At 44.9% G+C, this 27620-nt stretch overlaps 1 protein-coding gene across 2 annotated transcripts; it reads right to left on the minus strand.

Annotated features, from left to right (window-relative positions):
• Positions 1–1063: 1063 nt before the first annotated feature.
• Positions 1064–27054, minus strand: RWDD1 (RWD domain containing 1). 2 transcript variants are annotated; one of them, XM_073575968.1, is made up of 7 exons: positions 27037–27054; positions 23254–23319; positions 14457–14587; positions 13327–13470; positions 12833–12965; positions 2888–2950; positions 1064–1328 (listed from the first exon to the last, which is right to left on the minus strand). In XM_073575968.1, the coding sequence occupies exons 4-7, from the start codon at positions 13450–13452 to the stop codon at positions 1219–1221; spliced, it is 432 nt and encodes a 143-aa protein (XP_073432069.1). In that variant the 5' UTR covers positions 13453–13470; positions 14457–14587; positions 23254–23319; positions 27037–27054; the 3' UTR covers positions 1064–1218. The 2 variants fall into 2 exon arrangements, with proteins under 2 accessions (XP_073432069.1, XP_073432068.1); XM_073575967.1 differs by lacking the exon at positions 27037–27054 and adding an exon at positions 26553–26930.
• Between the last annotated feature and the right edge of the window lie 566 nt (positions 27055–27620).

Genomic DNA, 27620 nt, shown 5'->3' on the forward strand with positions numbered 1-27620 from the left:
AGCACACAGCTAAAATAACAAAGGAGTGGCTTCGGAACAACTCTGACCATTCTTGACTGGCCCAGCCAGAGCCCTGACCTAAACCCAATTGAGTATCTCTGGAGAGACCTGAAAATGGCTGTCCACCCTGACAAAACTGGAGAGGATCTGCAAGGAAGAATGGCAGAGGATCCCCAAATTCAGGTGTGAAAAACTTGTTGCATCATTCCCAAAACGACTCATGGCTGTACTAGCTCAAAAAGGTGCTTCTACTCAATCCTAAGCAAAGGGTTTGAATACTTATGACCATGTGATATTTCAGTTTTCTTTTTTAGCAAATTTGCAAAAAATTTCTACGTTTGTTTTTTTCAGTCAAGATGGGGTGCAGAGTGTACATTAATGAGAAAAAAAAAGAACTTTTTTGAATTTACCAAATGGCTGCAATGAAACAAAGTGAAAAACGTAAAGGGGACTGAACACTCTCCGTACCCACTGTATACCAAGTTATATTCCAGTTCATTTCTTTCAGTTTTGCTCTTACTGCACACAAGGGCGTGGCCTCCCTTTCTTTGAGCTGGTCATTACATTTATATAATTTCCCATTGCTGGGTGTCCAAAGTTGGGCCACAGTTTTGCTTGGCCCTTATTCACATTGGGGTCAATTTTGGCACATGGTATTTTTTTAATACTAGAGGTTAGGACCATCCCAATTGGTTACACCTTGCAGCTGGTGGGATGGCTTTTAAGCTTTTTTTTTTACATCTAAAACAATGTTTGCCAAGTACCCCATGTTATTTATGTGCACTATTGCCACCCTGCTCTCTCTTAGGTTTTGTCTGTTTAATGGCCAGTGTGAACATGCACCGACAATTTGCATGTATACCAACTTATACTCCAGTTAATTTCTTTCAGTTTTGCAGACATATTTATATATTGTTTGCAGGCAACATGTGAAATCTGTCTCTGAAAAAAAAAAAAAAAAAATTAAAATCACAATTTATTTCCCTGCAGCTACAACGTGCATATAATGGTATTTTTTCATTTACTTTGATAAAACACAGTTACTAAACATATCCCAATCAGATGATTTTAAGTCACTTTATTCTGTGTGATCTTTGAAGTGTTCAGAAGAGAAATCTCCTGATAATTAAAATAGGACTTAAAAAATGAACAGCAGTGGATGAACACTTATTAGTCACAGATACTGTGACTTTGTGAAGAAAGATAAGTCCAAGGTAATCAGTCACTTTCTACATCAATAGGGTTGTAGTCTAAATCCTCTTCGTCATCGAGTTCTAAATCATCCAATTCTTGGAATAGAGACTCATCCACTTCAACGCTGTTACCAGCTGCAAGGCAAAGAGGAAACAGTTATTCATCTACAATAAGTAAAAACTTGCTGCTACCACCTTCTTCTAATCTAAGCATGCTCTAAGACACCAATGGACGCTTCTTTACACATTGGTTTCTCAATCACATTTTGGGCCAAATAAAATTAAGGAAAAAAGTTATTTAAAATATTCAACTGCGGTAACATAGCGCAAAGAAAAAACAAAAACAAAAAAAAAAAAGATTCCCAAGTCTATATTACTGCGCTCATGGTGTTTAAAAAAAACTACCTGGCAGTAGGATTATCCAGGCCAGTACAATTATGGAGATACCAAACTTTATCAAAAATAATTTGTAAAAAGAAATAAAATCAATAGAAAATCCGGTTATTGGGATTCTGTCAGCCGATTCATGCTGCCCAAATAATAGGCTGTATAAATCAGAGTCTGGCTGCACGATTGTAGCCAGGTATATTCTGCTCTGAAATGCTCCAGAGAACGTTTTAGAAAAAAACATCAAGACGCTGATTTATACTGCCTATTATTTGGACAGCATAAATCAGCTGACAGGTCTCCTTTAATTCATTTTATATTTAGATTTATTAGGGACAAAGCAAAACCACGTTTCTCTTTTTTACTTTATTTTTGATGGGGTTGGGAGAGAGGGGGAGGGACATTAAATTTTTTTTCTGTATTTTTAAAAACATTTTTCTTCATTTATCTTAATCTATAGCCCCCTCAGGAATCTTGAACCTGTAATCATCTGATCGTGGATATTATACTGTGATACTATAATATAGGAGTATATGGTATAAATCATGAGTCTAGTCTTCACAGGAGTGCAGCCATGGCAAGCACGATGACGTTCACTGGTTCCCTGGTTGAAATGGAAACCTATCGACACCCGACGTTCACATTGCAGATGAGAGTGCGATGGGAGCATTAAATGGCATGGCGCACATCCCCCTGGTTCCCACGCTTTAAATGCCGCAGTCAGAGATTGACAATGATGCTTAAGGGATTAACAGTGCTTTGAGAGGCAGATGACAGCTGCATCAAATCTGAAGACCTGACATTGAACAAACCCATATATCCAATATTAGGAAGGGATTAAAGAGGTTGTCCGATGTCAGAAGAAAAGTCTGCGGTCACTATGCAATGCTGACACTGTATTTCCCAAGTTAGAGGACGATCACATGAAAGACGTATGCAACTTTCATATTTGTGGTCACATGCTAACTAGACTCCAGCACTTCTCACAATGCTGATCTATTGAGAAAAGCAGGGTGAGTGCAGTCAGCAAGTAACTGCAATAATGGAAATCGTATTCGTGCACACACGACCACCCATCTGCACGGGAAATAGTAGGGACTCACATTTCAGCAAACTGCAATCAGAGTGACTGCAGACACTTTTTAAAGCGGTCAAGCCCTTTAAATTAATATATTTTACTAGCCATTATTCACAGAATTACTTATTACCAAGCTCTCTCCGGGACTAGCACTACATTCATGTAAAGGTTTGGTATAATAGAAGTATATATATATATGTCAAGCTAATTGGTAACATTCATAACTTGCCTTCTTCCAGAAATTTGATGTCAGAGGTGTCCAGGTTATGATCTCTCTCAAATAGCTGCTTTCCTGCAAGACACAAAAAAACTTGGGTTAGAAATAGTTAATGAGTAGAACACAGGAGCGGTAACCTACAAAATATTGATAATGCAGTTACATACAAAATGTCAATTCCCACACATGGACATGTGACTGTACTTTCCAATATTAGTAAAAATATTACCAGACATCCCAAAGTAAAAAAGAAAAAGTACAGCACTGCAGTGAAACTCCCATAAGGCTGTGTGCCCACGTAGCGATTTTTAAGCGTTTTTTGCCGCGATTTTCGGCGCGAAAACGTTTAAAAATCGTGTACAGAACGCCCCCCCATGCATTCCTATGGCATTCCGCACATGCTGTGCTAGTGCTGCGCTTTTTTCTGCGGTGGAATCGCATCGCGGAAAAAAAAAAAAAATCGCAGCATGCTCATTCTTTTGTGCGGAATCGCAAAGAATTGCCGCGATTCCGCACCCATAGGAATGCATGAGAATCGCTTACTTCCCGCATGTGGCTATGTCCACCATGCGGGAAGTTAAGCGTCTCTTGTGCGGCTGGTACCCACGGTGTGGAGGAGAGGAGACTGTCCTCCAGGCCCTGGGTACCATACCCCTGTAAAAAAAAGAATAAAAAATAAAAATCGGGGTATATTTACCTTCCGGTGTCCCGCGCTGCATTCCCGGCCTAAGCGTTCCCAGTAATGCCTTGCGGCAAGGCCCTGTAATGACGTGGTCTCGCGAGATCGCTATAGCAACGCGAGACGACGTCATCACAGGTCTCGCAAGGCATTACTAGGAACGCTGAGGCCCGGGATGGCAGCGCGGGACGCCGGAAGGTAAATATACCCCGATTTTTTTATTTTTATTTTTAGCATTTTAACATTCTATCTTTTACTATTGATGCCGCATAGGCAGCCTCAATAGTAAAAAGCTGCTCACACTTGTTTTTAGTGAGCGTTTTAAAACGCTACGTGGGCACAAAGCCTTAGACTTGCCTTATTTTAAGCCATGATGGAATAAATGTAAAAAAAAAAAAAACAAACACAGGTGCCCATGAACTTGCCTACATGTTTCAGCAGGTATCAACCACAAGAAGTCCTGCCACAATTAAGCAGCAGACAACATGAAGAAAACCATAGATTTGAAAATAAAAGATAAATACCCCCATAAAATGCTGCACAAGAAGATCTTTCATATATACCCCCCATAAAATGCTGCACAAGGGTTAATGGTGGCCCAAGAAGATGCTCCATAGATAAATACCCCGATATATTGCTGCACAAGGGTTAATGGTGGCCCAAGAAGATGCTCCATATATTGCTGCTGCAATTAAAAAAAAATAAAATAAAATAAAAAAATGACATACTCCCCTCTCGTCGCTGGGGGCCAGGTGCCGGTGTCACCACTAGCTCAGGCCCCTGGCACTGGCGATATTTACCGGTCCCTGCTCCATCGCTGCGCATCACTCTGTCTCCTGGGTCTCTGCAGTGACATTCAATGCCCTCTGCTGAACGTCACAGAGGATGCGGAGGACAGAGCGGCCGCAGCGATGGAACAGACAGGCGAATATGGCTCCCCCCGTCATACTCACCCCCTCCTGGCGCACGGTCTCTGCAGCCCCTCTTCTCGAATGGTCTTGGCGCCGCAGGTCTTCCAGGTTTCAGTGGTCACGTGGTACCACTCATTAAAGTCATGAATATGTGCATATTCATGACTTTAATGAGCGGTACCACATGACTGCTGAATGCAGGAAGAGCTGCGGTGCTGAGACGAGGAGAGGGGCTGCAGAGACCGTGCACCAGGAGGGGTTGAGTATGGTCTCTGACACCCCGCTCCCCCGTTGACCCCCGTAAATGACTCGAGTCTAAGCCAAGAGGGGGACTTTCAGCCCCAAAAAATGGGCTGAAAAGAGGGATTTTTGGTACTTACTGTAAAATCTCTTTCTTGGAGCCTTCATTGGGGGACACAGATTACCATGGGTGTATGCTGCTGCTAGGAGGCTGACACTATGGAAAATAAGAAAATTAGCTCCTCCCCGGCAGTATACACTCACCGACAGACACCAAGTACCTCCGTTGGTGAAAAAAGCAGTAAGAGAAGCAACAATAACAATATGTACCAACCCAACAAGGGGCTCGTAGACCCAACACAGTACAACTGAAAAAGGGAGGGAGCTGTGTCTCCCAATGAAGGCTCCAAGAAAGAGATTTTACAGTAAGTACCAAAAATCCCTCTTTCTTTATTGCTTCATTGGGGGACAAGTTACCATGGGACGTCCCAAAGCAGTCCCAAGGGTGGGAAAAGGCCTTAGGGAACATGAAGAAAAGGACTTAGGTCAGCCGGTGTGCTACCGCCGCCTGCAGAACCTTCCTACCCAAGCCTGCATCAGACGAGGCCTGGGTATGAACCTTGTAGAACCTCGCAAAAGTGTGTAAGGACAACCAGGTCGCGGCCTTGCAAAGCTGTAATGCCGAAGCCTGGTGTCGGACAGCCCAAGAAGCCCCTACCGCACGGGTGGAGTGGGCTCTCACTCCCGGAGGGGGCAAGCTTCCAGTATAGTAGAACGAATCCAGCGAGCGATTGTGGATTTGGATGCCGGGAGCCCTTTCCGGCGACCTTCAGAGATGACAAGCAGGGAATCGGACTGACGAAGAGAAGCGGTCCTGGAAAGATAGACACGCAAGGCCCTCACCACATCCAGTTTGTGGAGCAACTTTTCCAGCGGGTGAACAGGCAAAGGACAAAAGGAGGGTAGGACGATGTCCTCATTAATGTGGAAAGAAGATACCACTTTGGGAAGGAAGGAGGGGACGGGCCTGAGAGCAACCTTATCCTGATGGAGGATTAGGTAAGGGGAACGACAGGATAAAGCCGCCAGCTCAGAAACTCTCCTAATGGATGTAATGGCAATCAAAAAAGTTACCTTCCATGAGAGAAGAGAAAGAGGAATGGCCTGAATAGGCTCGAAAGGCGCACTCTGAAGAGCACCGAGAACGAGCTTAAGATCCCACGGATCTATCGAAGAATGATGAGGAGCGGCCACATGGGCGACTCCCTGGAGAAAGGTCTTAACTTGCGGCAAGGGAACCAGATCCCTCTGGAAAAGAATCGACAGAGCCGAGACTTGGCCTTTGAAAGTACTGAGGGACAGGCCTGCATCTAGGCCGGATTGAAGGAAGCCAAGTATGGATGGAATGGAGAACGACATTGGAAAAACATTGTTGTGGTCGCACCAACGGAAAAAAGCCTTCCAGTACCTATGGTAATGGCGGGAGGAGGCTGGTTTTCTAGCCCTGATCATGGTCTGAATGACCTGGTTGGAAAAACCTGATTCACTCAGAATCGCAGCCTCAACAGCCATGCCATTAAACTCAGAGACTGAGAACTCTGGTGGTAAAGGGGGCCTTGAGATAGAAGATCTGGACGGTCTGGAAGCCTCCAGGGAACGTCCGCGAGCATGTTCACCAGCTCCGCATACCAAGGTCGTCTTGGCCAGTCTGGAGCTACAAGAATTACCGGGATGCCTTCTGATTTTATCTTCTTGACCACCCTTGGGATCAAGGCAAGGGGAGGAAACAAGTAAGGGAGTCGGAACGGGGACCACGGGATTTCCAGGGCGTCGCAACCGACGGCCAGAGAGTCCCTGGACCTGGCCACGAAGCGGGGAACTTTGTGGTTCATCCGAGACGCCATGAGGTCGACATCCGGAGTGCCCCAACGCTGGCTTATCTGACTGAAGATCGTGGGGTGGAGAGACCATTCGCCTGATGCTAGGCCCTCACGACTTAGGAAGTCGGCTGCCCAATTTTCCACCCCTGGAATGTGAACGGCGGAGATTGCCGGAACTTAACGCTCGGCCCACCGCAGTATCTTTGCTACTTCTGCCATTACTTGTTTGCTGCGAGTACAGCCCTGGTGGTTTATGTACGCCGTAGCCGTGGCGTTGTCTGATTGGATGCGGACTGGTTTGCCCGCGAGGAGGCTGCCAGCTGAGGAGAGCAAGGAAGATCGCTCTGATTTCCAGAAGGTTGATGGGGAGAAGAGTCTCTTGGGCGTTCCAGCACCCTTGGGCAGCTTTCCGATGGAAAACTGCTCCCCACCCGAGAAGACTGGCATCGGTGGTGATGACTTGCCACTGGAGAGGGAGAAAGGACCTCCCCTGCAGGACTGAAGAAGGTATTGTCCACCAAGTCAGGGATTGCCTCACACTGAGAAGTAGGAGAATGGGGAGGTCTAGAGAGACCGAAGTCTTGCCCCAGGCTGACAGGAGGAACAGCTGAAGGGGACGAGTGTGGAATTGGGCAAAGGGAACGGCTTCCATGGAGGCTATCATCTTCCCCAGGACCCTCATGCAGGACCGAAGGGGGATGGGGACTGTCCGCTTCAGGGATCGGATTCCCTTGCAGAGTGTCCGAGCAGTGCAGAAGACGGCGTCAACCCCTTGCTAGACGGGGGGAGGTCACCGCCTGTGACCACCGTCATCCTCTCAGTCCTTTCCCGGGAGAGGGGTGAGGAGGGGAATTGGCTAGGACCAGCCACCTGTCATCAGCCCGTAGCACCCAAAGGTGATAGGGAAAGGGTCCTGCCTGTAGGCCTGAGAGTTGCGATGTGGACGACACCACATTGCTCGCTCAGCCGCCTGATATGGGAAGGCAGGGTGAGAATTTACACCCTGTTTCCCGACACTGTATCTGGAAAATAAATGGAAAAGGTTAATACACACAACTAAAAACCTAAAAGGGAAAAAGGAATGGTTAACTGGGGATCTGGGGAGATCCCGGTCCGCCTCCTACAGACACTAAGCACAAACTGAGGTACTTGGTGCCTGTCGGTGGGTGTATACTGCCGGGGAGGAGCTAATTTTCTTATTTTGCATAGTGTCAGCCTCCTAGCAGCAGCATACACCCATGGTAATCTGTGTCCCCCAATGAAGCGATAAAGAAATCTCGGCTTATACTCGAGTATATATGGTACTTTAAAATATAGGTACAAGACAATATTTGCTGGAAATACCCAGTAGAGGGCACCAAACCATTGACTTACACTGAAAAATTCCAGGAAAAGAAATTATTTACTGGTAGAAAGATATACACATTTTTAGTGACCAAAAACATGATCAATATAATATTTTTGCAAAAAAAGGCAATATTTATAAATGCAATCAGGTCCAACTAGGTATATTTACAAATCTAATGGCAATCCATACAATTTCCCAAAGGAATAAAAAAAAAAAAAAGAAAGCCTTGGAGCTTATAGTGAAGCTGGTAGCCCTACACATAAGAGTAAAGCCACATACATATCCCGTCAAAATAATTACCTGGATTCAATGATCAGAGAATATGGGTGGTCCGCTGGCGACCCCTGAGGAAGGAGTTTTTACTCTGAAACGCATGTCGGGGTGGGCTGATGGACCTCCATCTTCTTGCATTTGTAAGGTACTTACCTTTCATCTTATGGCCACTATGTGTGATACATACTATTGATCTGTGTAGCACTTGTTTAGTTATATGAGCCAGGTGATGCAATGGAATTATATCTTTAATGTAATAACTATTATGCGAGGGTGATGATTGGTCCCTCTAGACCCTTTTTCATGTATTGGCTATAGGAGTGTGCATGCATTTCCCTCCACTGCCCCTGTACCTATTACATTGTACATTTTGTATTTAATAAAGCTTGTTTCATATATTGGACTGTATGACTGCTTATTGTGGATTGGTATTTACAGTACAGACCAAAAGTTTGGACACACCTTCTCATTCAAAGTTTTCTTTATTTTCACGACTGTGAAAACTGTAGATTCACTCTGAAGGCATCAAAACTATGAATTAACACATGTGGAATTATATAATTAACAAAAGAGTGTTAAAACAACCAAAAGAACTCAAATTTTGACTCATCAGACCAAAGCACAGATTTCCACAGGTCTAATGTCCATTCCTTGTGTTCTTTAGCCCAAACAAGTCTCTTCTGCTTGTTGCCTGTCCTTAGCAGTGGTTTCCTAGCAGCTATTTTACCATGAAGGCCTGCTGCACAAAGTGTCCTCTAAACAGTTGTTGTAGAGATGTGTCTGCTGCTAGAACTCTGTGGCATTGACCTGGTCTCTAATCTGAGCTGCTGTTAACCTGCGATTTCTGAGGCTTGTGACTCGGATGAACTTATCCTCCGCAGCAGAGGTGACTCTTGGTCTTCCTTTCCTGGGGCGGTCCTAATGTGAGCCAGTTTCTTTGTAGCGCTTGATGGTTTTTGCCACTGCGCTTGGGGACACTTTCAAAGTTTTCCCAATTTTTCGGACTGACTGACCTTCATTTCTTAAAGTAATGATGGCCACTCGTTTTTCTTTACTTAGAATTTGTATTATGGCAAGAAAAAAGCAGCTAACAGTCTATTCAGTAGGATTATCAGCTGTGCATCCACCAGACTTCTGCACAACACAACTGATGGTCCCAACCCCATTTATAAGGCAAGAAATCCCACTTATTACACCTGACAGGGCACACCTGTGAAGTGAAAACCATTTCCAGTGACTACCTCTTGAAGCTCATCAAGAGAATGCCAAGAGCGTGCAAAGCAGTAATCAAAGCAAAAGGTGTCTACTTTGAAGAACCAAGAATATAAGACATATTTTTCAGTTGTTTCACACTTTTTTGTTAATTATATAATTCCACATGTGTTAATTCATAGTTTTGACGCCTTCAGAGTGAATCTACAGTTTTCATAGTCATGAAAATAAAGAAAACTCTTTGAATGATGTGTGTCCAAACTTTTGGTCTGTACTGTATATGTGCAGTTGGTTCTGATATGGTCTTTTACATACATGTGTATGGGTAGTATTTGACACTTGTCTACTAATATCACTTGTTCCACCCTATACATGTATTTTGCTCGTCACTACTTTGTTATACTATAATCAATATAAGCCGACCCCCCTAATTTTGCCCGCAAAAAACTGGGAAAACTTACTGACTCGCGTATAAGCCTAGGGTGGAAGTTGCAGCAGCTACTGGTAAATTTCAAAAATAAAAATAGATAGCAATAAAAGTAAAATTAATTGAGACATCAGTAGGTTAAATGTTTTTGAATATCCATATTGAATCAGGAGCCCCATATAATGCTCCATACAGTTCATGTTGGCCCCATAAGATGTTCCATACAAAATACACCCCATATAATGCTGCACAAAAGATTAATAATGCCCCCATATGCTGCTCCATAGATTATGCCCCCATATGCTGCCCCATAGAATATGCCCCCATATGCTGCTCCATAGACTATGCCCCCATAAGATGCTCCATATATTATGCCCCCATATGCTGCTGCAAAAAAAAAAAAAAAGCCATACTCCCCTCTCCTGCTCAGGACCCGGCACCTGAGATATTCACCTGTCCGGGGTCCATTGCTGCTCACCGCTGTCTGCCGCTTTCTGTGTCAGTGACTGTTCGCAGAGGGCGCAGCAACCACGTCACCGCGCCCCCTGTTGCCTAAACGTCATTGACAGTTCTCAGCAGAGCAGACAGCGGTGAGCAGCGATGGACCCCGGACAGGTGAATATCGCTATACTTAACCCCTCCAGGAGTGGTCTCTGCAGCCCCACTTCTCCACGGTCTCCCTTCCTGCCTTCAGCGGTCACGTGATACCGCTCATTACACTCATGAATATGTGCATATTCATGAGTGTAATGAGCGGTATCACGTGACCGCTGAAGGCAGGGAGACAGTGGAGAAAAGGGGGGGGGTTGCAGAGACCGGGCCGGGGGGGGGTTAGTATGATCTCTGACACCCCCGCTCCCCCACCGACCCCCAGGTATATAACTCGTGTATAAGCCGAGAGGGGGACTTTCAGCCCCAAAAAATGGGCTGAAAATCTCGGCTTATACACGAGTATATATGGTAGGTACCAAACATGTATAGTTTTTTTTTTTTTTTTCTCTCATCACCATCAGCACATGTTCGTCATATGCAGTGTCCCTGCCTATTGACACTAAGCCGCACATTTCCTCACACTTGACATCTGATTTAACCCCTTTACCCCCGAGGGTGGTTTGCATGTTAATGACCGGGTCAAAATACTTCATAAGTAACATTTCCCACACGTTTACATTACATCAGCACAATTTTGCAACCAAATTTTAGTTTTCTTAGGAAGTTATAAGGGATAAAGTTTGACCAGCGATTTCTCAATTTTAACAAAATTTACAAAACCATTTTTTTTTTTTTTTAGGGACATTTCAAGTCCGTTTCCCCACAAATGTTTTTAGCACAAAATTTTGCATTTTCGTAAGGACAACAGGAAAAATTGCACCACATAATTTGTTGTGCAATTTCTCTTGAGTACCCCGATATCCCATATGTGGGGGAATACTACTTTTGAGGCACTGTGAAAAGCTCAGAAGGGAGGAGGCGGCGCTAGATTGGAGTTCAGATTTTGCTGGAATGGTTTGAGGTTGCCAGAACAGCAGAACTCATAAGTAACCCCATTTTACAAACTACACCTCTGAATTCATCTAGGGGTGCAGTGATCATACTGACACCATGGGTGGGTCACAGAATTTATACTATTGGGCAGTGAAGAAAAATTACTACATTTTTACCAACAAAATTTTGTTTTAGCCACAGATTTTATATTTTCACACAAAAAGTGGGTAAAAATGGCACCAAAATTTGTCCCACATTTTCTACAGAACGCGGCACTACCCCATTTGTGGCTGTAAAAATACAAAAACAATTATTTAAAAGAAAATTGATTTTTTTTTTTTTTTTTTTTTTTTTAAAACCAAACAACCTTTTTTTTTTTACTTTGTCTCACTAAGGGACTATCATTTTTTGCAGGCTGATCGCTTGTACAGCATGAGGATGCAGGAGCATCCCCACACAATGCAAAGTGTCAGCTCTGCAGTGACAGGGAAACTTGCTGATCATGCAGTGTGCATGATCAGCAAGTTTCCTAGCTTTGGTGACCAGGAGAACGGGTCACTATGGCAATGATCGGGACCCCGTGTCACGCCGTGAGGTCTGACATCCAAAAGGCAGAGGGTCTGTCAGCTCTCTGCCGGCTCCCGAAATGCTGTGATCGCTTTCGATCGCAGCATTTTGAAGGTTAAAGCGTCGGGAGTGCCTGGTGTCAGCTGTCAGAATCAGTCAACACCCACCGGCGATGTGCGGGGGCGACTGCAATGATGTAATAATCTATCCCTGGTCAAATAGGCCCAGGGAACATGGAGGGATTATTACGCAAGATATCAGAAAGGGTTTAATCAGCAAGCAAGTGCTTTTAACAGCAAAGTTTGACAGCAAGAATTAGTGTGTAACAGCCGCAGGCAAAGCACCACTCCTCCCGAAGCCGTTAACGGCACATGATGACTGATTATATCAGTCATGTGCGGTTGAAGATGTGGGGCTTGGCATGCAAGTCCACGTTAAAGCCCCCCCCAGGACCTTTGACGTCTAAACATACTTCAAAGGTCGCAAAGGTTAATTGGCCACGGCTGTACGAAGCATTAATGCTTCATCTGCGCAGTGACGGACCCTCGGGCGCTGCAGACCGCGTCCGAGGGTTCGTCACAGAATGACGGCACATCGCTAAAGCATGATGATTATGACATGCGCTCATCTATAGCAGTCTATGGGTGCGTTAACACATCCGTTACATAGCGTTAATGCCGCTATGTAATGGATGCGTTAAACACACCCCCTTAACGCAATGTGAACCCAGCCTAAGCCCCATCCACACCTGTGGACACACTTCCAGGACAATAACACAAATCAGAATGCAAAAATAGTTTAAGGGAGTTGTCATGCCTTCCCCCTTTAAATTGTGATTAAGGATGACTGCACATTGCAACACAACACCACATATGTGTATGGCATGTTCTCCAAATGAATAATGAAGGATACAACCTAAGTGACAGGACACTTACCAGTCAATTTACTTTTTCCCGCTTGCTCCTCTTCCTTTTGTCTTTTTCGTCTCAGCTCTACCATATCTGCATCAAATTTGGCTTTCCAATTAAGGAAGTTTTCAATTGTAACTGGAGTCCCATGGAAACGTTTCTAGGAGAATTATCAGGTTTACATAAACAATGTAGTCTATGCATCACCTAAACACATACAAGTCACGATATAACATCCTGAAACATGCCAGCCGACCACCTCAACCCAGGACCTAAGGAACACCCAAACACCCAGCTGGTGACAATGGCATATGGGCAGAGAGGGAGCAACGATTCTAAATACTTTCCATTGTAACTTAACTCTTGACTTTTACCAAGAAATATCTGGCTAAAAGAGCTAAACATTGACACAACAAACTTTCTGAATACCAAAATTTCTGGCGGTCTCAAAACTTTTGGCCACAACTGTTTGGACATAATCACTGACATTCACTGAGCAGTACTTTTCTATAGCAAGTTACCTTTTCTGCTTCTTCCACCTCCTTTTCCTTCTGTATTTTTTCCTCTTCTCTCCGGTTTTTTATTTGGTCTATAATTTCATTTAGTTTATCTTGGGCAGCAGACACTAGAGTGAAAATCATCACCATTCCCAGGTTCTCCTGAGCCTACAAAATATTAGAGGGTTACTTATGTTTGATTCGAATTGTATTCAACTCATAAAAACAAAAAGTTATCAAATCACTCATCAAATGAGACTTAGGCAGTGTCCAGATGGCTATACTAAATCTCAGGCCAGTCTCATCTGCAGCCTGTGGCCAGCTTTGTGTGGCACTGGCTATCCACAAAGTAGACAAGTGCAGGGGCTGCCTGCTGTGTAACTGCAATTGTCTGGTCTATAAATTGGACTAGAATAGTGCACGTTGCATTTTTTCCCCACGAAGACCATTGGTCAATGTGAAAAATCAAGTCATGTCCACTCACTGGCTATAATGAATCCATGTGCTGTTTATGTGCGATATATGGTGATATAAACCACTTGCCTGACTTGCCAATAGGGCTTTATTCAAACAGTTTGTGCCAGAAAATTGAATTGAAATTGTTGCAAATAATGCAAAGTTGTGGCACAACGCGCAGTTGCACAAACATTTTGCGACTTTAGGAGTTTTACACCAAATCCACCAACGTTTACAATACTGTCAAGAACGTAGTCAAAGGACAAACTGGCAAATTCTGAATACTTTAAGCGACAAAAGTGATTTAAAATCCAGCAGATTTGTTCTCCAGCAGATCATGGAGATACCTGTCTATGCAGCGCACTCACTATAGACAGAGCGCTGTAATCACTCACCAGCACACTGATTGACAGACTTGCTATGTACACACACACGTTGACGAGCTGGCTGTCAACGTGTAAGGGAGTGATAACAACATGCTCAATGGTAGAGAGCAGTGACTGTTACAGCCCCAATGACTGGAAGCCAGCGGCTGCAGGAAGAATATAACTGCATTTTCTCCCTTTGAGCTGCCAGTAAGCCCGACAGACTAAACAGATGATTTAAAAGCCATTTACCTGCAGATTAACACAGCATCTGCAAGTGAAGTGTTGTTCTGGAGGTGACAGGTTCCATTTAAGGTAAAGTGTAGAACTGACCTGCTCCGCTAATAAGGCCAAGACAGCAGAAGCATCACTATCTTCAAGGTTCTCTTGGGAAACAATTTCATAGAGAGGAGCTTCATCTGGATAGGACTCCACATAAGTAAACTTCAGCGTTACTTGTACATCTGTAAAACAAAGCATATGGTGAGATTGTGATGACCATAAAGCTGATTTAGCAGAGGGAAGCTATAGGGAATCCTGCAATGTTACCAATTTTGCTTCCTCTTCTATTGCAAACAAAGTTTGCAGCTGGTGGAGCTCTATATACTAAGTTTTGAGCAGTATGAGATCCACGTGGCATCGCTTCACAAAAAATATTGAATTATTTTTGTTCTATACATTTATTTAATACTCATTGTCCAATGGGTTTTATTAGCGTGATTGTGGCGTTCAGATATGTTGTTACTGCACTGACAGCAAAATGGCAAATGCACCTAAGAGTCAGGTATTTTATGGATGAGGACAAATAAGGTTATACCAGAATTGCTGATGACAGGTAAAAAAGAAAAAAGTGCCAATAGCCAGATCTCAGACAGAGAATTGCAATTTTTATGCAGTTCCCTCTACTTTAGAAGTCAGCTACACATAGGTGAACGTAACGTGAGCAAAAGCTCCAAAAAAAGGCGACAAAAAAGGTCCAAATAATAAGTAATAAAATATAAATTTATTAATATTGATAGATTAATACATTATACGACAGATGATAGGGAGGGAAATGGGGTGGCAATAAGTTGTGTCACATCCAAAACTACATGGGTAAAGCAACAAAAAGGTGCTGGATCTGGAAGACCTAACTGGCTATAATACTAATACAGACATATAAATAAGTATAGATCACCATAACCTCAGGATAAACAGACAATTAATCCATATAGGTCGCTCACTCCATGTAATAGACGAGATCCTAAGTAGCCAAAAGTGAGCGCCATAATGAAAGTGAAAATAAACCTAATAAATTAATAAATTGTATGAATCATTGTTGAACCGCATGGATGCAGTTCTTCAAGCTCATGGAAGTCACACAAAATATTAAATATGACTAATAGCACCACAACTTCATTCACCAATGTTATGCAACATATATTTGTATTTTAAGTTACTTGTTTGAATATCACATTACTTTCTGTGGCCGACAAAACTTTTGTCTTGCCAAAATCTGACCATTCTGTGTCCATTAAATGATCAATATTTCTGCATTGATGGCAATTTATTTTCATTTCGGAGAGTTTCAGCTTTCAAAAGAATAATTTATACAACCAATGGATGAATGTAACGTCAGGTTATAAGCTTTTATTTACATAACATGGATAAGTGACATAACTTCTGTCAGGGAGTGTATTAATGGTGAGCTATGGTATGTCACCAAAAAGCTCTGTATAGAGGTGTGCAGAGTACAGTAAAGGTGAATAGTACAGATCTGTATGCGAAATCGTGCATTGGAGTTTTCAGCATTTATTTTCTCACGGATCAAAGTAGCAAACTCTAGTTAAAATAACATACATTTTCCCAGATCTACAATCTAATACCTGTGCAGAAATACTTCTGTGCTTCATTTCTTTCTGCTAAAACAGTAGGACATGTTCTTTGATCTCCAGCCAGCACTCATCAGGAATAGCAAAGAATGCCGTCTTACATGCCTCCCAGAGTTCATCTAGTTTCTTTGGTTTTGTCTTCCAAGCTTCCTCTTTCATCCTACCCCAAACATGCTCAATGATGTTCATGTCTGGTGACTGGGCTGGGCGGTCCTTGAGCACCTTGATCTTTTTTGCCTGGAGGAACTTTGTTGTAGAGATGGATGTATGAGATGGAGCACCATCCTGCTGCAGAATTTGACCCCTTTTATGATTTGGAATATACGAGGTAGCTAATACTTCTTGATATTTTAGGCTATTGATATTGCCTTCCACTTTGCAAATGTTTCACACACCCCCATACTGAATGTAACCCCAGACCATGATCTTTCCACCACCAAATTTAACTATTTTCTGGGTGCATTTTGGATCCATACGTGCTCCAGTAGATCTCCTGCAGTAATTGTAATTCTACTGAAGATTCATCAGAGAAATCCACCTTCTGCCACTTGTCCAGCGTCCATCTGTTTAGCAGGTTGTGGGACTTTGCAAATGCCACACCGTTTTTTATTTGCCTTTTGTTTAGTGCTGGCTTCTGGGCACTGATTTGACCATGGAGGCCATTTAGAGACAGAATCCTACAAACTAGTTCTAGTTGACACAGGGACTTGAGGTGACCAGGCCTGTTGGAGCTCTGCTGCAGTGGAAGAGGGGCTTGCTTTGGATTTTCTAACCAACAAACGTTCCTCCTGAGCAGTTGCCTTGTGTGGTCTGCCGGACCTGGGCTTGTCAAACATCTCCAGTCTCTTCAAATTTTTTTTTAATTCTTTGTACTTGACGATGAGACACATTAAAGGTGCCAGCCACCTCTGGAGTGGATCTGGTCTTCAGCCTATTGATAATCCAGGCTTTGGTCGCAGGGTGGATATTTGGCATGTTGTCAGAACTCAAGTTGCAGCTCAAGTGAAGGTCTGGGGTGCTGGGTTTCTTTTTATACACACCCACCAATTAACCGATCATTTACCGAGCACAGGTGAGGATGTAAACTAGGATTGGGTGCATTATATGACCAGGCGACAAAACTTTTGTCTTGCCAAAATCTGATCATTCTGTGTCCATTAAATGATCAATATTTCTGCATTGATGGCAATTTATTTTCTTCACCGAAACCACATTTCAGAGTGTTTCAGCTTTCAAAATAATAATTTATAGAACCAATGGATGAATTTAACCCCTTTACCCCCAAGGGTGGTTTGCACGTTAACCCCTTCCTGACCAATGACGCCACATAGGCGTCATGAAAACTGGTCCCAATCTGACCAGTGACGCCTATGTGGCGTCATGACTTTAAGCCCCCCTGCGGGTCGGGTGACCGGGGTCACTGAAAGGTCACCCGACCCGCAGATACAGGGGGCTTTGTTCTTCACCAAAGGGGGCGTGGCTTCACCCCCACGAGGCTACGATCGCTCTGATTGGCTGTTAAAAGTGAAACAGTCAATCAGAGCGATAGTTATATTTCATCAATGAAAATTGATGAAATATTACAATCCAGCCATGGCCGATGCTGAAATATGATAATAGTTATTATTAAGGTTGAAGAAAGACTAAGTTCATCTAGTTCAACCCATATCCTATCCTAACTTGCCCTAACATGTTGATCCAGAGGAAGGCAAAAAAAAACCCCATGTGGCGAACAGTAAGCTTCACATTGGGGAAAAAAATTCCTTCCCGACTCCACATACGGCAATCAGAGTAGCTCCCTGCATCAACACAATATTAAGGAAACTAATGTATATACCCTCTAATATTATACTTTTCAAGAAAGGCATCCAGTCCCTTCTTAAATTTTAGTAGGGAATCACTCATTACAACATCATATGGCAGAGAGTTCCATAGTCTCACTGCTCTTACAGTAAAGAATCCGCGTCTGTGAGTATGCTTAAACCTTCTTTCCTCCAGACGTAGAGGATGCCCCCTTGTCCCCGTCACAGGTCTAAGAGTAAAAAGATCATTAGAAAGGTCTTTGTACTGTCCCCGCATATATTTATACATTGTAATAAGATCACCCCGAAGCCTTCTATTCTCCAAACTAAATAACCCCAAGTGTAATAACCGATCTTGGTATTGCAGACCCCCCAGTTCTCTAATAACCTTGGTCGCTCTTCTCTGCACCCGCTCCAGTTCAGCTATGTCTTTCTTATACACCGGAGACCAGAACTGTACACAGTATTCTAAGTGTGGTCGCACTAGTGACTTATATAGAGGTAAAATTATGTTCTCCTCATGAGCATCTATGCCTCTTTTAATGCATCCCATTATTTCATTTGCCCTTGCAGCAGCTGCCTGACTCTGGCCACTAAATGTGAGTTTGTCGTCCACCCATACACCCAGGTCTTTTTCAGTGACTGTTTTGCCCAGTGTTTTACAATTAAGCACATAATTATACATCTTATTCATTCTACCCTTATTCTACCCTTCTACCCTTATTCATTCTACTAATGTACCTACACCCGACATTGCCATTTCCGTGTGTGGTGCCACTATTACTCCCCAGCAACATGCCCGCTGTCTTGGGGTCATACTTGATTCCGAGCTTTCCTTTGCCCCCCACATTCGATCACTGGCTCGCTCTTGTCATCTGCACCTCAAAAACATTTCTAGAATTCGACCTTTTCTTACTTTTGACTCTGCAAAAACTCTTACTGTTTCTCTTATTCATTCTCGTCTCGACTATTGTAACTCTCTTCTAATCGGTCTCCCTCTTACCAAACTCTCCCCTCTCCAATCTGTCTTGAATGCTGCAGCCAGGATCATATTCCTCACCAATCGTTACACCGATGCCTCTACCTTGTGCCAGTCATTACACTGGCTACCCATCCACTCCAGAATTCAGTATAAACTTATTACCCTCACCCACAAAGCCCTCCATGGCTCAGCACCACCCTACATCTCCTCCCTTGTTTCAGTATACCACCCTACCCACGCCCTCCGTTCTGCTGATGACCTGAGGTTAGTATCCTCAATAGTCAGAACCTCCCACTCCCGTCTCCAAGACTTTACACGTGCCGCGCCAATTCTTTGGAATGCACTTCCCAGGTCAATACGATTAGTCCCCAATCCCCACAATTTTAAGCGTGTCCTGAAAACGCATTTATTCAGACTGGCCTATCGCCTCAACACATTAACCTAACCTATCCCTGTGTGGCAGAGCCAAAAGTTTTACCATAACCAGGTTCCCAGCATCATGTTCCCACATGCTTTATGCATCCATTAGCCCTCTGTGTCTGTACTGTTACACACTTAACATTATGGCTGGTCCATACAATCAGGGCAACTGTTACCACCCACCTTTCGTGTCTACCTCTTTCCTCATAGACTGTAAGCTTGCGAGCAGGGCCCTCACTCCTCTTGGTATTTGTTATAATCTACTGTATGTGATTATTGTTATGCTGTAATGTCTATTGTCTGTACAAATCCCCTCTGAAATGTAAAGTGCTGCGGAATATGTCGGCGCTATAAAAATAAAATGTATTATTATTATTATTATTACCCATGTGCATGACCTTACATTTATCCCCATTAAAGCTCATTTGCCATTTATCAGCCCAAGCTTCTAGTTTACATAAATCCTCCTATAATATAAAATTGTCCTCCTCTGTATTAATTACCCTGCAGAGTTTAGTGTCATCTGCAAATATTGAAATTCTACTCTCTATGCCCCCTACAAGGTCATTAATAAATATGTTAAAAAGAAGCGGGCCCAAAACTGACCCCTGTGGTACCCCACTGCTAACCGTGACCCAGTCCGAGTGTGCTCCATTAATAACCACCCTTTGTTTCCTATCCCTGAGCCAGCTCTTAACCCACCTACACATATTTTCCCCTATCCCCATTGTTCTCATTTTATGTATCAACCTTTTGTGTGGCACCGTATCAAAAGCTTTTGAAAAGTCCATGTACACCACGTCCACTGCATTCCCTTGGTCCAGTCCGGAACTTACCTCTTCATAAAAGCTTATCAGATTAGTCTGACAGGAACGGTCTCTTGTAAACCCATGTTGATATTGGGTCATAAGGTTATTCTTCTCCAGATACTCCAGTATAGTATCTCTTAGAAAACCCTCCAGGATTTTACCCACAGTTGAGGTTAAACTTACTGGCCTATAATTTCCAAGTTCAGTTTTTGTCCCCTTTTTGAATATTGGCACCACATTTGCTATACGCCAGTCCTGTGGTACAGACCCTGTTATTATGGAATCTTTAAAGATTAAAAATAATGGTCTATCTATGACTGTGCTTAATTCCTGCTTAATTCCTGCAGTACTCGGGGGTGTATCCCATCCGGGCCCGGGGATTTGTCAATTTTAGTGATTTGTAGACGCCGCCGCACTTCCTGCTGGGTTAAGCAGGTGACATTTAACATTGTTTTCTCGTGACATATTGTACTTCATGTTAGTGGTAAAATTTAATTCATATGACTTGCGTTTATTTGTGGAAAAAAACAGAAATTTGGCGAAAATTTCGCAATTTTCCAACTTTGAATTTTTATGCCCTTAAATCACAGAGATATGGCACACAAAAAACTTAAATAACATTTCCCACATGTTTACTTTACATCAGCACAATTTGGGAACCAACATTTTTTTTTGTTAGGAAGTTATAAGGGTTAAAAGTTGACCAGCGATTTCTCATTTTTACAGCACCATTTTAATTTTAGGAACCACATCACATTTGAAGTCACTTTGAGGGGTCTATATGATAGAAAATACCCAAAAGTGACACCATTCTAAAAACGCCACCCCTCAAGGTGCTCAAAACCACATTCAGGCTGTGTGCCCACGAAGCGATTTTTAAGCGTTTCCGCGGCGTTTTTTAACGCGCGATTCTGCGGCGGAAACGCTTAAGATAAGCGTTCCATGCATTTGTAATAGAAAACGCACATGTTGTGCCAATGGTGCGTTTTTACCGCTGCGGAATCACTTAGCGGTAAAAAACGCAGCATGTTCATTAATTTTGTGAAATCGCCCGCGATTCCGCATACCATCAAGTATATGAGCAAAACCGCATGTCAAAACGCTTGACAATCGTGTCAAAAACGCGTGTGATTTCCCTGGCAAGGGCATGCGTTTCTGCTCAGGAGGGAAAGGAAAAAATTAAAAAAAAAAAAAAAAAAATCGCTTGAAAAATCGCTACGTGGGCACATAGCCTTAAGAAGTTTATTAAAGGGGTTGTCTGGGCTTTTCACATAATCTCAGTACATATCTGGGCTGCAGAATTATGACAATAAGTAATTTACTTTCTGTCACTAGTTTGCACGGTTTTCTAGATATTCTGAACAGAACGTCCAAGGGGGGTGTGTTATGGCATTGAAATGAGAACTAGTCGTAACCTCCTACTCTACTCCAAACATGCCCTCTATAGCAACAACCCCACCCTCCGTTACTACAGGCCCTCCCCGTCCACATGAAGAAGCCCTCATCACACACTAACAAATCCTCCCCTTCTAGCAGCCTCACTGCAGAGAGCAGACCACCCAGCTGCTCCTCCCCCAGACACACGCTGAACAGTGATATATGGAAAGTGAAACTAGTGAGGAGGGAAAATCGTCCTGTATTCTGGGCCACTCCATGATTACAATACATAACTCATTATCAGTAATTCCTTCCCTCACTGTCCCAGGCTGCTGGCAGCAGTGAGAACAGACTGTGTGATGGCCAGTGATGGGGGTCTGCAGTTTCTAATCTGCACAGGGGATGGCAGTCACTGATGTAATCTGCCGTGTGACAAAGCCTCTGCTGTGTGAATGAGACAGCTCTGTGTCACTGATGTCTTCACACAGTAGCAGATTTGGTGCAGTGTATGTGTGAGCACTGTGTCTCTAATGACACAAAAACTGATGGGAGCAGCCTGTCCCAGAATACAGGACGATTTTCCCTCCTCACTAGTTTCACTTTCCATAGATCACTGTTCAGCGTGTGTCTGGGGGAGGAGCAGCTGGGTGGTCTGCTCACTGCAGTGAGGCTGCTAGAGGGGGAGGATTTGTTAGTGAGTTAGGAGGGCTTCTTCATGTGGACGGGGAGGGCCTGTAGTAACACACCTCCCCTTGGACGTTCTGTTCAGAATATCTAGAAAACCGTGCAAACTAGTGACAGAAAGTAAATTACTTATTGTCATAATTCTGCAGCCCAGATATGTACTGAGATTATGTGAAAAGCCCGGACAACCCCTTTAACCCTTCAGGTGCTTCACAGGAATTTTTTGAATGTTTAAAAAAAAAACGAACATTTAACTTTATTTTCACAAAGAAAATTACTTCAGGTCCAATTTTTTTTTACTTTACCAAGGGTAACAGGAGAAATTGGACAGGAAAAGTTATTGTGCAATTTGTCCTGAGTACGCTGATGATACCTGATATGTGGGGAAGGGAAAGAGAGCCGTTTGACTTTTTCACTGCAAAATTGGCTGGAATTCAGATCGGACACCATGTCGCGTTTGGAAAGCCACTGATGTGCTAAAACAGTGGAAACCCCCCCAAAAAACACCATTTTGGAACGTAGACCCCCCAAGGAACTTATCTAGATGTGTGGTGAGAACTATGAACCCCCAAGGGCTTCACAGAAGTTTATAACGTACAGCTGTACAATTAAAAAAATCATAGCACTGAGGAAGCCGCCTCCCTGCAGGCCCCCGAAGACCCCGACCGCCAGCTTGGTTCCAGGGGCCTGCAGGGAAGGAGGCCCCCAGAGCAGCGCAGCACATTGCGCTGCTCCGGGTGTCTCAGGGAAGCATGGAGGGAGCCCCCTCCCTGCCGATACTTCCCTAAACCCTCGGTACATTGCGATCGTGTTTGATCGCCGTGTGCCAGGGGTTAATGTGCCGGGGGCAGTCCATGACCGCCCCTGACAGATAGTGCTGGGTGTCAGCTGTGATAATCAATCGACACCCGGCCGAGATCAGCGGCACCCCCCCCAGGGGCGCCGCGGATCGCTTAGACGTACTATCCCGTCCCCGGTCATAGGGGCCCGGGTACCGTGGATGGGATAGTACGTCTCATGTCAGAAAGGGGTTAACGTCAGGTCATAAGCTTTTATTTACATAACATGGATAAGCGATATGACCTCTGTCAGGGAGTGTAAAAAGAAAAGAAATACCTAAACTATGCCCCATCCTCCAAAACAACAAAGTACACAAACACAACACTCTGCTTTCCATGAACGTACTTTCTTCTTCTTCTCCTGCTTCTGATGACACAGTGATAGAGAAACTTTCTGGAGATGTAGAGAAGACTGCAAGAAAAGAAAATGACATGCTTAAGAAAAATTCACAGGATCATTGCATGGGAGCTACCTAAATGTGTATAGGGCTTAGCAATGCCCTAGTAATATTATTATTATTATCATCATCACTAACATTGTTTACAAAACACACCATTTTGCTGGCATGAATTGAAAAATGCTTTTAGGGAATCTGTCAGCAGGTTTTGCCATGAATCGTAAAAACAATATGATGTAGGGACAGAGACCCTGATTCCAACAATGTGCCACTTAATTTACTGGGTACAGAAGTTGGAAGAAAAATCCATTTTATCTGCGGCAGATCTAACAGCTGTCTGAACGCTGAGCTCTGTATAACCCCGCCAACACCACTGATTGTTCTCTATAAACCAACCATTAGCTGTCCAACAGCACAGAAGGACTGTTCAAACCAAGTACAGGCGCTCATGCACGCTTGGCATGGCCAAACAAATAAGGGCACCTTCCCACCTACTTGTTCTTCCCTGCAATCTCCACCCTTCTCTGACTCCACAAAGGCAGAGCTGTGAAACCAAAGGTGAGTGGAGAGAGAGAAAGCAAGCAAGCTGGTGGGAAGGTGCACTGAACTTTTTGGCCACTTCAAGAAGCCCCAAGCCCCCGTACTTGGTTTGAGAAGTCATTCCCTTTGATGCCCCTAGCTGTCTGCTTTAGGTTGGCTGGTTGTAAAAAATGGGGGGGGGGGAACCCAACGCTGTGGTTTTTTTTTTAAATTATCTATTTCAACAATTTAAAAAAAAAAAAGAGGAAAAAAAAAAAAGATGTTCTTGATAACCGGCCATGATAATGCTGACAGCCATCATTTTTTTTCCTTTTAAATTTATTTATAGCGCAGACGTCGGGTGATGAATACTCCCATCAGCGGTGCCTGCTCTCGCTGTTATCAGCAACAGCAGACGTAGGCTCATGGGAGTAGTTCTCACATCACCCAACGCCTCTGTGACTGGCGGTAAGCTTTTTAATAATCTTACTGCCAATCAGAGGAAGTATTTACTGCGCTGTCATGCAGAGGACAGCATGGTAAACAACGCATGTTTGGGGCCCCATTCATCTGAATGAGGTCCTGGTTCAGGTACTGTTGGTACCCAAACTGAACTTTTTTTTTTTTTTTTAAATGTTTGGCCAAATCTGAACATCCAGGGGTTTGCCCATCAGTAGACACAAGCTCTCAATGCAAATCTATGAGAACCAGAACGAGGCTCTAATAGACTTGTATCGAAAAGTGACCTCTGGTGCGCTCCATTAAATACACTGGAGCTGCAGGCCGGTCCCTTTTCGCAGCAGACGAAACACATGAAGACGCCAGAAGGTGAGTATGAGACAGGGGGCGAGGGACTTGCATTTAAAGCACCACTTCAGAGGTGCAATAAAAAACCCAAAACATTGGAGTGGTGCTTTAACACCAGTGATTGGAGCAGCTGTTTACATTAAAGACTGACTAAACCTAGATCCTTTAATAAAAAAAAAAATTAACAAAGTTAAGAATTTTTTATATCACCAAAATATGAAAAAAAAACAATGGTGGAAGTGAGACTTTTTTTTTTTTTTTTTCATACCAACATTTCAACGCACATTAATTTTTGTCCGCATTTTTCAGTCCATTATAAAGTAAAATAAATGGTGGCATTCAGAACTACTACTCCTGCCCTGTAAAGCCAGCCTGTGCCCCCAACCCTCGATGCCAGCCTGTGCCGCCGGCCAGCTAGTGCCCCTCGCCCTCAATGACAGGCTATGCCTCTGCCCTGCAATGGCAGCCTGTGCCTCTGACCCTCAATGCCAGCCTGCACCCCTGACCCTCAATGCCAGGCTATGCCTCTGCCCTGCCAGCCTGTGCCCCTGACCCTCAATGCCTCTGCCCTGCCAGCCTGTGCCCCTGACCCTCAATGCCAGGCTATGCCTCTGCCCTGCCAGCCTGTGCCCCTGACCCTCAATGCCAGGCTATGCCTCTGCCCTGCCAGCCTGTGCCCCTGACCCTCAATGCCAGGCTATGCCTCTGCCCTGCCAGCCTGTGCCCCTGACCCTCAATGCCAGGCTATGCCTCTGCCCTGCCAGCCTGTGCCCCTGACCCTCAATGCCAGGCTATGCCTCTGCCCTGCCAGCCTGTGCCCCTGACCCTCAATGCCAGGCTATGCCTCTGCCCTGCCAGCCTGTGCCCCTGACCCTCAATGCCAGTCTATGCCTCTGCCCTGCCAGCCTGTGCCCCTGACCCTCAATGCCAGGCTATGCCTCTGCCCTGCCAGCCTGTGCCCCTGACCCTCAATGCCAGGCTATGCCTCTGCCCTGCAATGGCAGCCGGTGCCCCTGAACCTCAATGCCAGGCTATGCCTCTGCCCTGCAATGCCATGCCCCTGACTCAAATGCCAGCCTGTCCCCCTGACCCTCAATGCCAGGCTATGCCTTTGCCCTGCAATGGCAGCCGGTGCCCCTGAACCTCAATACCAGGCTATGCCTCTGCCCTGCCAGCCTGTGCCCCTGACCCTCAATGACAGGCTATGCCTCTGCCCTGCAATGCCATGCCCCTGACTCAAATGCCAGCCTGTGCCCCTGACCCTCAATGCCAGGCTATGCCTTTGCCCTGCAATGGCAGCCGGTGCCCCTGAACCTCAATGCCAGGCTATGCCTCTATTCTACAATGCCAGCCTGTGCCCCTGACCCTCAATGCCAGGCTATGCCCCTGACCCTCAATGCCAGGCTATGCCTCTGCCCTGCCAGCCTGTGCCCCTGACCCTCAATGACAGGCTATGCCTCTCCCCTGCAATGCCATGCCCCTGACTCAAATGCCAGCCTGTGCCCCTGACCCTCAATGCCAGGCTATGCCTTTGCCCTGCAATGGCAGCCGATGCCCCTGAACCTCAATGCCAGGCTATGCCTCTATTCTACAATGCCAGCCTGTGCCCCTGACCCTCAATGCCAGGCTATGCCTCTGCCCGCCTGTGCCCCTGACCTGCAATGCCATGCCGTGCCCCTGACTCAAATGCCAGCCTGTGCCCCTGACCCTCAATGCCAGGCTATGCCCCTGACCCTCAATGCCAGGCTATGCCTCTATTCTACAATGCTAGCCTGTGTTCTGGCTCCAACATGCTGTGTCACCCACCCAACAACGACCTGTACCCCTGCTCCGGTCCTGAAATGCCAGGTAGTGCCCCTGCCCTTCTATGGCAGCGTTCTTTCTCCGCAGTGCCCCTGCCCCGCACCACCTCGCCGCTCACCGGTGAAAGAGTCAGCATAAATGGACTCTAAAGCCTCCAGCTCATTGCGCTGCTCCTCGGCGTAGTCCGTCATAGTTAATGGTCCATGGAAGCGAGCAGCAGCGGCGGGACGGACGGTTCTGGAAGTGTGTGGAGCTCCGGACTCTCCGCCGGTGTCTGGCTGCCGCTGAGGATTAGCCGGCCACGCTCAGGAAAGGATCGAGAACTCTGCCGTTGATTGCTCCTCCCTTCCGCACCTCCCTATTCACCCTTCAGCTGCTGGTTCCGTGTGCGGCGTGAGCTCACGACCTAGGCGGCTACGTGTTCTGAATACGGACTCATGCGTTCGGTTCATATCCACACCGGACCATTATGGTATGGGTCAGCTGGGGTTGCAGGTTTACGTATAGACACGATGGATTGATCTCACAGGTGATTGATTGGTTGAGCCTTGAATGTCGCGGAACGTGACGTAACGACGTGCGCCTCTTCCGAAGTGACTTACCGACTTAACATGCAGTTGAGTGCCGTGTACTGCTGCTCCTCCCGGAGTGTAGAACAGAACTTGTGCCGTGTGAGAGACAGAGGCCTGGCCGGTGTCCCTATAACCCATAGCCATAAGATACAGCGACCACCCAACCTTCTAAAGAACCTGTCAGCGCCCCCTAGTGATCAGACCATAATCTGTCTTGTCAAAGACCTGCACGGTGTTCGTGGTGTAGTCATGTGAGGACATAGTGTGTAAGATTTATCATGTGCATCTAGCAATATTTAGAAGGGTATCCTCTGTACATGCTGATTACAGGGGGTCCACAATCCCAAGAGCAGGGGTCTGCAGCCCTGTGCTGAATGCTTGACCTCCACTCCAATCATTGTCTATGGGACGGCGAAGTACAGCGCTTGGCTATTTCTGGTAGTCCCATAGACATTGAATGGAGTGGAGGTCAAGCATTCAGGACTGGACTGCAGACCCCTAACCTTGAGATCGCTGGGGGTCTTAGTGGTTAGACCTACGCTATTGATAGGGGATAACATGCTTTGTGGGAATAACCTTTTAATCTCTATCCAAACCCTATATATAATTGTGAG

Source organism: Dendrobates tinctorius, unplaced genomic scaffold (assembly GCF_039654945.1).
Source record: "Dendrobates tinctorius isolate UK_male_01 unplaced genomic scaffold, ASM3965494v1 ptg000046l, whole genome shotgun sequence".
Classification (NCBI taxonomy): domain Eukaryota; kingdom Metazoa; phylum Chordata; class Amphibia; order Anura; family Dendrobatidae; genus Dendrobates; species Dendrobates tinctorius.